The sequence below is a fragment of the Glandiceps talaboti genome, chromosome 18 (genome assembly GCF_964340395.1).
Source record: "Glandiceps talaboti chromosome 18, keGlaTala1.1, whole genome shotgun sequence".
Lineage (NCBI taxonomy): Eukaryota > Metazoa > Hemichordata > Enteropneusta > Spengelidae > Glandiceps > Glandiceps talaboti.
In genome coordinates, this window is record NC_135566.1 from 10,866,184 (window position 1) to 10,880,349 (window position 14,166).

General features: G+C 35.4%; 1 protein-coding gene across 1 annotated transcript in view; it reads right to left on the reverse strand.

The window, feature by feature from the left end:
- The window catches only part of LOC144449439 (uncharacterized), a 37,498-nt gene that overhangs the window by 4,546 nt on the left and 18,786 nt on the right, over window positions 1-14,166 (reverse strand). Inside the window, exons 2-3 of the mRNA XM_078139971.1 lie at window positions 4,061-4,170; window positions 3,103-3,269 (exon numbers count right to left, since the gene is read on the reverse strand). Coding sequence (XP_077996097.1) covers window positions 3,103-3,269; window positions 4,061-4,170 — 277 coding nt within the window. The remainder of the gene's footprint in view (window positions 1-3,102; window positions 3,270-4,060; window positions 4,171-14,166) is intronic.

The following is a 14,166-nucleotide window of genomic DNA, read 5'->3' on the forward strand; positions in this document are numbered from 1 at the left end:
AGGTAGGATGCCTCTATCCGATGATTTGTCCTAAAAATTCGTGACTTCCGAAGGTTTAGATTAGGATTGAGAAGGGGGTTTGAAAAACAGTTGTCTGGGTAGTTATAGAGAAAGTTGGTCTCGAACAAAAGATTGGTCCAATGTAATGGTTTGAATGATAGCACAAACAATATGTAATCATGAGGACCTCAGATTGAATCCTTGGCCTTTTTGTCCTCAAAAGGACAGACGACACTTTTCTTTCTCTGTCGCCAAAATTATACTACAAAATAGAAAATCATACCAAAAACGAGGCGATAGGTCGTGTAAGACGCTTTTGTTGGTACATAAACGGAGATGTTCGCATCTCGGTACAGTGTCTGTATTAAAGTCAGGCGACGCGAACGATATCTTCTCTCATATGTGACCTTTTAAATTTCAGTTTATTTTCCCCCATTATCAGTGTTGAATTATTTGCCTTGGGTACGAAGTCTTCATTATCGGTTTGATATTCCGGCAGATATGAAGTGTTTTGATAAATGTTTTCGACAAACTCGGCAGTAGATTAAAAATCACAATTCATGTATAATTGCTTCAAGTTGCATGCAGCAGCTAATATTAGTTTTAAACACAAAATTGTAGAAAGTTGGAATAACAAATTTTAAAATTGCCGAAACAAGAAAAACATCCGATAGAGATAACAAGTATGAAAAGAGAACGGAAGCATACAGAAGCACACAGACTATTTCACAAAATGTTCCATTGATATAGCACTTAAAAGTTGCCAACCAGTTGTTAGGGTTTACCATTGTGATTTTTATCAAACAAAATCAACCACTGATAGTGTTATAGTATTCAGCTTTGACTCCAATTTCTGTCTTTTTATTGGGATTTAAAAATAGGTCAGTTTTTGGATAAAATGTTGATGAAGTAGAATTAAAATCTTGAGGACTCCTATGCGGACACAGCTTACTCAAATATTATACCAACTACACTGATCAATCTGAACGGTCTGTGTACTTTTTGAACGCCAACGATAATCCCATTGAAGGTGTTGAAAATGTCCGGAAAAACAACGTCGTTGTAGGCAGCCACTAAAACATATGTCTCCAGAAAAATATATAATATAAAAGCCAGTTAGTCTGAAACAAAACGTCATCTGGCTCCGTGTGACAAAAAAACCTTACTGAGATTGCTACATTGTTTCGTCTTGTTACATTTTCACTCCTTATTAGGATGCGGCTTGCACAAATATAGAAATGTAGCAATGTTAGTAACTTGTGGCGACAGATGACACAATGTAGCAATCTTAGTAAGAGTTCTGTTAATCTAAATTAATTAATTAATTAATTAATTAATTGTGCCAAGATGTGTCAAATGTTTGACGAATTAGGCGATATTTTGTTTCAGGTTAACTGACTTCTGTTGTAAATTTGTGTCCACCAGAGAAATTGATTGATATTCTTCTTTCATGATGGAGTTATTCTTGTATTAAAAGTTTGCCTTTTCAAGCGTTTAATAGGCGGTCAGGGGTAGATAGCAAGGCTTGGATGACTTGCTGAGTATGTACAAAAAATAGAACGGTCTCACCTTACACACAACTGGCTAAGAAATCAGGTTAATCATTAAAGCAAACTACTACATATAATTTTATTTATAATTTTTTCTAACTCTCCATTAGACCCAAAATACAGGTGAAAATTCCTTGGAGATCAGTTATTCCCTATTTATAACATTCCACTTGCTGACTAAACACGTTGTATGGATAAGAACATATCAGGATTTTGCCCTGAAAATAAATGTTTCCATCGTCACCTTGCGAATGTCGTCATATCAAAGTTCATGCACTACATAAGTGACTGGTGACACGTGCCTGAGTCACCGTCTACCGACATTAAATACTATATCATCAAAGTGCGCCTGATAAGTTATCAGTAATGAGGCGACAATTATTGATTGAAACCAACAAATCAGACATGATTGAGAACATCATTTGAATTACCTAGCTACTATTACCAAACTCTCTGTTTTCATTTTGTAAAAACGTTAAACATATTGCAATTCTTTTCACCAATTTCCAAGCCAGCGTAAACATCGAATTTCAAAATCATTTGTGAAAAAAAAACTTTTTCTTGTAAATTTTGCCATCGCGCTTCTCGGTTTTACAGTGCCTATCATTCAGCTGGAGAAAACTTAAATTCAATTGGTCAAAGATTTAGACAGTCATGGAAAAAACGCTAGCTAGCATATTACCGTAGGAAGTGAACAAGTGTAACAACAGCAGCAGCAACAACAAGGTGATAGACAAAATAGTTTTCTCGTGAGGTCATGATGAAATAACATTTTCCCGTATTTTTACTCCAGTTTTCAAGGTCACAACATTATTTTTATTATTCAATAATGATACAAGGAAACGTCACAGTTTTGATAAACATATACATCCCTTGTTTTCTCAATAAAAATAAAATATTAGCATAAAATAAAAAGTCTTTACTTAATAATGCAAAGTGGTCCGTATTAGAACAACACAGTTGTGGATGCAGTGCAAAGAACGGAAAAGGCGACTCTATTTTTTACGCTCTCGTAGTACGACTGACGGGCGTATTGGTAGGATAAGTTTTATGTTATATATCATATTATGTCTCGAGAGTAAAGGTGGGTGTGGGGGTGTGTGTAATTTTAAGAGGAAACATTCAAACGTTTCTCCTATAAAAAGAGAGAGGGTAGGCTATCTTGATATTGTGAAGAAAATAAGGAAAACAATTGTGAAATTCGAAAGTGCCAGGAAACCGTTTAATAATGAATATGTGGTCAAATGAAACATTGCTCATACTTTTCATGAAACCGATGTAAATCTAATGATCGAATATTAGCAATTAATTTATCGCAAAGTAACGTTCGTATGTCAAAGTTTTTTTAGAGGACAACTTTTGATAAACTTTGTTTCCTAGAAAGACATAACCGTCTATGCTGTTTTATTTATGGTTGATAGAAAGTCGACAGAAATAATAAGATAATCTGATTTACAAATTTTGCTTTTAAAATGACCTCAAATGTGATTTTTTTTATCTAAATTTACTGGTATCGATGTGTTTTAAAGAAAACAGTATTAACTTGTCTTACCTTACAGCCTTCACATGTATAAACTCCAAAATGAAGTCCTGATGACGTATCACCGCACACTTGGCATGGAATCTTGTTACTTGGTGGAGTAGTTGAAGTTACTCTTGGCGGCGAAGCAGGCACGGGTGATTTAGAGACCGGTGTCACTAACGTAGAGGTGCCAATGTCTACAACAAAACAAGATCATGGAACTATCTACATCATAAATACACATATACAGTGAGATTAGTCAGATCTAGACGAGATTTTGAGTTACATTAGAAAGGAGAGTCCCTTCGTACCTCGTGCTAGAGTTGTTTGAATGATTCAGATTAAATGCTTGGGTTAACAAGGGTTGCACGACACGACCCAATCCTGAGTGACATGAGTTAAGGGACACATTAAACAAACAAACAAACAAACAAACAAACAAACAGACAGTCAAAAGTCATACATATTTTACCCAAAGTCGTAAGATTCAGAAAGAACGTTTGAATTTCCCTTCCTTTATTCCCTATTCTCTCAAGGATCAACTCCACCGGTTCACACCAAAGACGTCTAACCCAAAATGAACCAATCAATTTATCTCTATATTGTTCTAATTTTGTGTCAGCATGGTTGTATTCGTAAATAATCTACATTTTTCTTCAAACGTTAGATTACACAATTATGGCGTTTCAATTCTTAGCACATGGTGATTTTTTCTGATCATTTTTTTTTTGACGCCACAGACATTTCAGCAACTTAAATGTAATTGGGAGTTAAGCTATACACATTTTCAGTGTAGTCGTAATGGGTTTGGACTACGGACTAGCCTGCTACGCAGTTATCACAAATAATGACGTCACGTTCCCTTGATAAGACCAGGACGCACAAACGACGCATTTTTAGCTTCGGACTACGGACCAGCCTGTAATTGTCACAAATGACAGCGTTCTTCAAACTCAAGCCAGGTTGCGAAATATGTGGATTTAGTTACCTTCGATTGTACTGGTGTTGGCCACTTGTAGATTGTACGTGTCGGGACACTCTTCGTCGTACCGCTCAGGTCCATTAAGATGGTCATCATCCATGTATGTCAGAAAACTACTGGAAAACAAACAAAAGAACAAATTCTTAAGGCGGGTCTCCCCATTTAGGCGCAGCGCATGATTGGATACTGTATGTGTCGAAACTCAAAGCTACTTCAAACCAGCGCTGTGTATGTCCAATACTCATAAATCACACAAGCAAGACACCTTAACCACCGACTTTGATTCCAACAGACATGCGACGAAAATTTGAATCCAATCGGAGCAGTTAAATATAACCATGCCTCATTTTCAAAAGATTGTATACAAATTTCACAAATCGTTTGAGAGGTAAAATTTAACGAAGAAAAGTTTTGAAACCTACCAGAAAGCGTGGACAATATATCGCCACGGAAAGTGCCCGAATAGTAACCGTTAATTCGTTTAAAAACGGGCGACAGCGCGAGTAACACCGACATTTTCCATCGAAGAATATTTAGAATAAATAACAACAAATTGAAAATCGAAAAAAATTATCTTCAGACAGTTTGATTAGCCCAATAAAACAATTAATTATACTAATGGATCGAGTTATTCTTAGACAGTGTTATTACGGCAAGAAATCTCTTCAGATGTTTCCGACTCAGCTATGTGGCATGGGGTAATTGCTTGCTGCGATGACACTGTGACGGAATGAGGAGTGACAATCTGACAACATCCACACGACTTTTATTCGTCCAAAGATACCGATCTTTTCACCGTAGAAAATAATGTCATATTATTGGTGTAACCTTGGCAACTATCAAGGACTATCATTCAAAGCCAATATTATTAACATATTATATTATCATAGTTGTCACAAATTACGCAATTAGTGAGGTTTCAACGAAAATGCATGATTTTAGGAAAGTAATAAATTAGAAAATAAACCAATTTGCACGACATTATATTTAAGCCTGATAATTATCCTTTCTACCTTTTCCTCTAAAACGCGTATCATAGATTTGGATTTGTCTTATCAATACTGGAGTCACAATATGATACAGTGCATGACATTTGTACACTCTAAGTATAACTTAATCTTGTCGCTAATGAGAACTAAGTGTCAAACCCACCTATATAATTGTTATAATGAATCAAATGTACATATCGCTACAGCAATTATATAGTTGAGAAATTAATCATCGTTTGGTGGGTCGCAAATTTGTCATCACGCGAATGTCACAAATTTAGAAACCTACCTAAAACCAAGGAGTGTCACTGAGGGACACCGCGATGTGCCACTGAGGGACACTGCCATGTGACGTACGTTACATGATGCATATATTTGTAACGTTTTAATAGTCCACAAGCCAAACTAAGGTGATAGCAGTAAATTTTATATTTACACAGGGGTTATGGGTATTTTATCATATGAATTTTCTATAGTGTGTTTGTTAATCTTGGGGTTTAGGATTGACGCTTTATCAGTTGTATCAGTTGTGCGTTTATAGTTCTCTCTCTCTCTCTCTCTCTCTCTCTCTCTCTCTCTCTCTCTCTCTCTATCTATCTCTCTCTCTCTCTCTCTCTCTCTCTCTCTCTCTCTCTGAGATATGGTTGCAAGTTTTCAGCTGCACTGATCAATGAGGGCATTTTGAAGAACAGTTATAAACTATGTAATGATATTTGAAAGATATATGGGGTTCAGTTTGTGAGTAACCTTACCTTTTATACCTTATCAGAAAAAATGGCAGAAAAAAAATTGTTTAAAAAAATGTTTGTTATGTATAAATGTATTCAACCTCGTGGAAAGATACACACAATCTATCTAGAAGTAGGTTAAATGTTACTGAGATATTTTTATCAAATCTCGTGCCATGTTGTCACTCACTGTAAGTTTTGTCACACTTTGCCACATGCCCGTCGTACTCAGTGACGTTTGCGCACCCTAGTACTTCCCTTCATTTTAGCCAATTCAAAAACACAACACAAACTCTATACAACCTCTATAGACACACAGAAAGAGAAAACGACGTCGTAGACTACTTGACTACCTACCGATATAGTCCTAAGCCAGCAAACGCCATAGTACACCTACACAGTGACTGCAGATTATACCTAACGTCAAAAATACACATCAACCTTACTAGCTGCAGAGCCAATTGTTCAAACTATTCTAAATGATTTTCGACGTTTGAATATATTAATGAGATGAAAGCGCTGCTGGCAGCAACGAAATATCTAAGAATTCGCAGCGACTTCCACGGTGATGATGAATACAAAAAGGCGTGTTCGAAACAGTTCTTAAAGTACATCTGCGTAGGTAAACATACATCAATAATATACACATGAATGGATTACTTTCATTTTAATTTCTCTTTTTTCTTCCCAGTTCCACAGTTCGATACGCCTGATGGAGAGACACTCAAAAGCGTTGTGATATGATATGACAGGAGCAACCACGTGTTTTGTTAATGTAGATAACATGTAATGTCTTTTGACAGTCTTTTTAAAGTAGTAGGCAAACCAAATTGACCAATCAGATGACGTGTTTTAATTTGGTGACAAGAAAGTACATTGAATATTTCATCTCCTTTTCTACTTACATGATCATGGTTATATATCAACAATACATCCTCTTGTCAGAGTTTTATTACTACAATTAATTCTACTTTGGCAAAACATCATCTCAAAAATCAACACATCCACCACAATGGCCACTAGTTCAGAAGCGAACAGAATTCAAAATTCTCCGCTTCACATTCAATGTCCTTAACAGCTTTGCTCCAAGCTATCTTGGTGAGTTGGTAATTCAGCGAAGCACCAGCCGTACATCAACCACTCAGTACTACTTTTTATTGTGGTGATATGCGCTCCACACTTGTGGAATGCTCTGCCATCTTACTTTTAGATCCGTAACTTTCTTTCAGTTTTTTAAACGTGGTTTTAAACTAACCTTACGACCGCAGACAAAGATTTTGTTTTGTACGTCAAATTGTACTTGTGGTTTTTGTGCTTTGTAAAAATCATTGAGGTATTTTATAGAATACGATATGCAAGAATCATATATGGATTAGATTAGACTAGATTTGATCAGATCAGATTAGATTAGATTAGATTAGATTAGACTTGTATAACACTTGAGTCAATATGCTGTAGTACTCAAGATAACTAATGTGGGAACCTGGAATTGAAACCATGGCCTTTAAGCTATATGCCTAATTTTCAATACGAAAGCATAAAGTTACTGTCTCCTACGTATGAACTCTTTCTGTGGGAGACTTTATAAACTTATCGATAGTAAATTAAACTTTCATTACCTTCCTTTTTAGCATAACAATAGTAGTAATATTGATCAAGCGTTCCCACGAGTTGTCTGTACTATGCAGTCGTTCTTATCCTCGTCATTGTCTCCTAATGAAGTTCATCGTATTTTCAGTGTGCAATTTTACTGCAAGGCTTCCGTTTGACACGATTCTAGTAAACATGTCGATATAGCAAATATGTAAACAGTTTGTTTGTCCGTAAATAAATGATTCTGTCGATGGTGAGCTTTTGAAATGTTGAATATCCCTATACTAATATACTCTTTCGATTAGCCAACTTCCTATTGGTATTTTTTTTTCAGGTGTGTAAATTTGCGACTTGAAAATTGATGTGGTTATATGTTAGTCATGGTGTCATAAAATTGTTATAGAGTACAGCTCCAATACTATATATGACAAAAATGACAAGTTGTTTCCAACCCTTCAAGAAAAAATCAATTATTGTCACTAATTGGTCAAAACTTCTTTTTTGCCTTTATCTTTAAAGCGTCATATTTCTGTATATATAAATGTCAGATCAATAGTCGTGGTTATGAGCTAGGAAAAAAGTTCCGCTCAAAAGTTGATGCTTTTAATGAATTCGTCTCCGCAACGCTACCTGACTCAAGCAACAAAGCTTATATTTATGCAAACACCCGTTGTATAACATACACCTTGGTAACATGTTACGTAGCAATCAATGGTATTTGTAAACTTATTATGTACTTGGGCCATGTTTAACTAATGGACATTGGTGAAAGTTTGAAATGGAGCAATTTCTGTCGATCGTGACACACAATTCCAGGCGCTTCCGAAATCTTTTCACCAGGAACATCCTAGCGCTCATTTTTTCGATTCTATGTTGACTTACTGATTTTGCAAATAAAGTCACTTGCGTACAAGTTGAATATTAAAACGAACACAGTTACTATAAAAAGACAAAAAAAACTATTGGGGAAAATTAATAAAGAGAAATGCTCACGTTTCCATTTTTCAAATTTTCAAACAAGGTAAGATTGAGTACTAATATATATTTTACAATACAAGCCTTGCTAGTAAACCAGAAAGTGGATACCAATTTCTTTTACATAAATCTTCAAGATTGATTGCTACAATTATCCAAGTCGTCTTGTGGCGCAAAAAATCTCACTAACATTGCTACTTTTTAGAGTCTGGCTGGACCCAAACTTCAGTACAGTTGTTACACTTTAACCTTTTTCAGAGTGTAGATAATCTGTAGGTAAAATGTAACAATGTTGGTCAGATTTTTGTGGTGTCAGATAATAAAATGTAGCAATGTTGGTAAGATTTTTGTGGTGTCAGATGATAAAATGTAGCAATGTTGGTAAGATTTTTGTGGTGTCAGATAATAAAATGTAGCAATGTTGGTAAGACTTTTGTGGCGTCAGATGATAAAATGTAGCAATGTTGGTAAGATTGATAAAATGTAGCAACACTATACTTAATTTAAGATATTTATCGAAGGGGACGACGTTTTGTTTCAGGTTTACTTGCTTCTATTGTATTTCGGCACGCGCTTCCATCGATCAAATCAAACCATCACGCGATCACGGTCGTCGCCGTGGCTTTCATTATAATTATGAAATCTGCATTGACTCCCCAGAACTTATCCACAGCATTCCGATTCCCTAAGTTGGAAAATGATTCAGATAAACCAAAACTTTCTGCAACTTTATCTGAAATCTCTACTTGTATTTAGAGAAGGGCTTTGTACCCAGCTGTTTCAATGTATTCGGTCTTGAGCAAGCGTTAAAGGTTTGCAACATAGTATGCTGTTGAAAAATAGTGCGAAAAATCCTGATGGGCGTTAGTCAAGTGATATTTACTGAAGAAAAACTGTAATGTTGAATTACGCAAAATAAAAAAAAAATCCGATATTAAACATGACCAGAAAATAAGGTGGGAGGTAGGTCAGAATTGTGGGGTTTTTTTTATTTTTACTTAAAATATTTTAACGACCCCAAGATAAGATACTCGTCGGTCACAATACTTCCGTGAGAGTTTGATGAGGTGTAAAAGAAGTAAATGAAGACAGTCAAATGTTAAGAGGATGAACACGTTATAGTCTAAAAAGACCTGGTTTCTCTCTGGAATACGTTTTTAAAAAAAAATGACCACCGATGAAGCAAAGACATGAAAGTGTACACATAAATAGAAGTAAATTGTTACCATTTTACCTTTTTGCATGCAAAAAAAAATGTTTAGGGTCACGGTGTTTATTAAATACAGTTCTAACCCCTACTTTACAAAATGTAAAATACGTGTATACTCATTGCATTAGAGTGCTTGGGTTATATGTTGTTTATGACAATAAGTGTATACCTTACACATAGAATAACATCCTAAGTAATATTACATATATTAATATATCCAGACAGTATTGTAAGTCATGTTTTTTTCGTGCCTTGGCTGCTATAGTTCGTGTAGTTCCTGACGATGATGGCCACCATTCAGCTGATGAATCTAGGCCAAAGCTGACACTGCCTATTCCGTATTCCCCTCTGTTATCCCTGACGTGACACAAATACAAGCATATTTTTGCTGCGTTAATTAACCAAAGTATCCACAATATTATGTAATTGTTAGGCAATTCTAATAATTTACCATTTTTATTTTTATTTCAAAGCCACCTCAGTATCGGAAGCTACGTTTGTTTCATCAGCAAATAGTTTACAGTTTCAAACATGATATCTTACGAAGAAGTAACGAGGTGATGATGTGATAACGCAAGGTTTCACTATATATGCGATATTTGGTACACCGTACGGTGTATAAATATTTTACTACAACCCGTATGAAGACACTGCAATTCTAGTCTTGACTCGTTAAGCACTCGTGTTGTTCCTACTTTCACCTACAAACGTTAGTGGCACTACTTATATTGAATTCAGCTGTGCACACTCCTATTACTCCGAATGTGTCGTATTAGCAATTATTATTATTTGAAAGAGTAACAACAAAACTGTAGAACTGGACTCGGAACCTTTTTTTATTTAACTTTCGATGACTAACTACATTTTTCATCTGACTTGACAAAAATCTTACCAGCATTGCTACACATTGCCAGACGATAAAATGTAGCAACGTTAGTAAGATTTTCGTTTCGTCAGATAATAAAATGTAGCGCTGTTACAACGAAAATCACAAAACCTGTAACAAAACGTCGTTTGGCACTACAAACTTCTTACCGACATTTTACTTTACTTTTTCGTCTGGCCAGACAAATATCAACATTGTTTAACTCTTATTGTCTGGCTTGACAAAAAAATCTAATTAACATTTCGACATGTTATCGTCTGGTATTACAAGAATTGAAGTACCATTGACTGTCTCAAAAATATCAGAATGAAGGCACTGACCTTCAAGGTTGTCCTTGTACATTTGAATAATAGCTAGCTAGCTCACTATCTACGCAAAGAAAGTATAGTATACGTAGTGTTGGTTAGGATGCATGCCGCGCCAGACAATTGCGAAGTAATGTTGGAAAGATTTTTGTTGAGCCAGACGATAAAATGTAGCAATGTTAGTAAGAATTGTTGTCCTGCCAGGCAACGTTTTATTCCAGGTTTCGTGATTTTCGTGGTAGTAAGACTTTATCCGGCCAGCCGATGCTGTCAAGGTCATATTACTAAATTACAATGTCAGACACATGTATCTTGGAATTGATAATATCGACGTGGCACAACTGTTAAGCGTATGCCACTTTGTAAAATATATTCAAAACGTCCATGTAAATTTATCGTCCAATAAGGAGCTTACGATTGGAAAGAGCTAACAACGCTTTGAAATATCATTTTCAAAAATTCGATCGATTGTCGCTGTTGGCGAATCCTGCAAAGACAAGTGGAGGGCGCTCACTATTGAAATGCCCCACGCGACACAGTAGTAGCACACAAAGATATGGCTTATAATTAATTAGCGAATAATCGGTGGTACAATTTTTCGTGTAATTTGCGCAGAATCAGTGATACAGTTTGCCTTTAATATGCTCGAGTGTTATCACCTAGTGGCTTTATTTTCCAACGATAAAATAGATGCACCGAAGTGTGGTGGGGGAATAATAATAATAGTTGTTAGTGTGTTTGCAAAGTGTGGAAACATCATTTCCCTGTAAACAAAAATCAGAACTGGATACCTCTGTTGCTGTGTACACAGAAAAGGAAAATAAGTCTTGTCTGTGTTCTGTGGTATTGGTTTGTACTTTGATTTTGTAGATTCTTACTAGGATCGCGATCGATTGATAAAGTGCAGTAATCGATTGCCAAGGAAGTAGATACATAGGCAATGGGTTTAATTCAATTATTCAACCAAGGCACAGAAGCTCTAAATCTTTCATTTTCAACAGTTGCCATTATCCTATTTTATACCATATGAATTTGCAGGGAAAACTGGCGTAGGAACCTTTCTGTTACAGTTATATTTCAATTTTTAAATAATATTATACACATCTTCGCATTTTTGCTAGAATTAGATTAGTGTGTATGTATGTATGTATGTATCTATCTATCTAATATCTATCTATCTATCTATATCTATCTATCTTTCTTTCTATCTATCTATCTATCTATCTATCTATCTATCTATCTATCTATCTATCTATCTATCTATCTATCTATCTATCTATATTACAGTTATATTTCAATTGTTAAAATTACACATTTTCGCATTTTTTTGCTAGAATTAGCCTAACATCCCAAGCCATACCTTTTGCTCACTTTGTACTCATAGGATGTGTCAAGTTGAGGAAGGAAACGCGAGAAGACGTTCAACTTTATATTAAACTTCTTCAAAATCTGTAGACTTGTATTTATAGTTTCTTTGTCTTTGCAGATGTATATGTAAAGACTAAAAATTGGTCTTTACCATACATGAACGCATCCCCTAAGTCTATTGTACTCTCAAGCTAAACACTGTATTTATGGTGTTGGCTTTCCAATAAAGAACAATAAAATAATGTAAGAACCCACATTTTAACCGAACATCCCATCTCATATCTCAATATGTTTCGGCGAACACGGACAAGGCCCTGGGAGAGGAGTGACAGACGTTATAAACCTAGAATTCGGTTTAAATCTCTTCGATGACTCGCTCTTATTTTTAGTTCAAGTTTTTTTTTTTTTGAATTTTGTCCTTGCCATTGTATGTTGCAGCAACAGTTAGTATCTAACCTGCAGCGGTTCACTCACCTATATATGAACTATGGAGATTGATTTAAACCGCTGACGTAAGGCGTTGCTACCACCTCTAGGCTACTGTGAATAGAGACTGGAAGTCTATTCAAGCCTTGCGTCATCTACACAATTGACGATCATGGCACAAATTGATTCAGGCACACTGCATCTCCTATACAATCTATACTAAAACATATCAAACTTGATATAGTTAATAAACCAACGATTTTGTCAATATAACGCCCATTTTAACGTGAGTCGCGGGATTAAATCATAAACACGAGGTCTAAAATTATGTATTTATGTATGTATGTATGTATGTATGTATGTATGTATGTATGTATGTATGTATATGTGTGTGTATGTATGTATGTATGTATGTATGTATGTATGTATGTGTGGATGGATGGATGTATATGTGTGTGTATGTATGTATGTATGTATGTATGTATGTATGTAAGTGTGTGTATGTATGTGTGTGTGTGTATGTATGTATGTATGTATGTATGTATGTATGTATGTATGTATGTAAGTATGTATGTATGTATGTATGTATGTGTTTGAGATATCGTGTCCACAGACAAGAGCATAACTAACCCCAGCCTTACGGAAAGTAAAACATCTCCCGTATTCTGGTATACAATATTATAAATGTCGATATATGCAATGGAGTTAAAATCGTCTTCTGGCGCTATTAACACAGTTGATGGTATGATAGTGATTTCCTTGACGTGTACATGTACGTCTACAAATCCCGGTAAAGTGTTATATAGGCATATAGAGCCGATAAGAAAAAAGATGATTTTGATCACACAGTTTTCACCTTATTTCCACATTACAGCTTTGATACTGTCAATATCACACTTACCCCCCTCCCCTTCATTTACAATCTATTATTCAAACAGAATACAGACTCCCACGCAATTGTGATACAGATATGGATCGCTATCGCAATATCATAATGGAAAGGTTTTTTTTTAGACACATAAAACACGATACAGTAATAGCTATATCGTTGCTTTTATTGGTCTAAGACCCCTTTCTCTAAACGGAGGTTTATATGTATATTAATTGACAACAAAGTAGTCATTTTGTTGGCCCAATAAGACATTAGCGCCCCCCCCCCTCCACCCATGACACATTGTTATTAATGCACCACCCCTAAATAAATATTCGGTAGTGCGACAGCAAAATGGGGGTTTTTGAAAACCACAAACACTGTTAATCGTATGATCATCTTTTGAACGGTTATATGCAGTTCTGATCTTACGTATATATCGTTGCCCTCAATAAGACATTTGTCTGTTTCGTCGTTTACAGTATTTGTTTTTCATTTCGTTCCTTGTAGTTTGTGATACTAGTAATACAAATGCAAGTGGGAATGTAAATTTTGGACTATATATTTGTTTCTGTTATTTTGACTTTTTTCCAAAATAAAAGTCTGTCATCAAGGATGTAAAAATGACATTTTATCTACTGAACTGAATCAGTCCACTAAAATGAACGAATTGTTGACAATCTGAGAAAATACCTCTCATTCTATACGACAAAAACGTACGAATTATTTTATTAGTTTTCTTTTTTATTAAAGGCACTTGA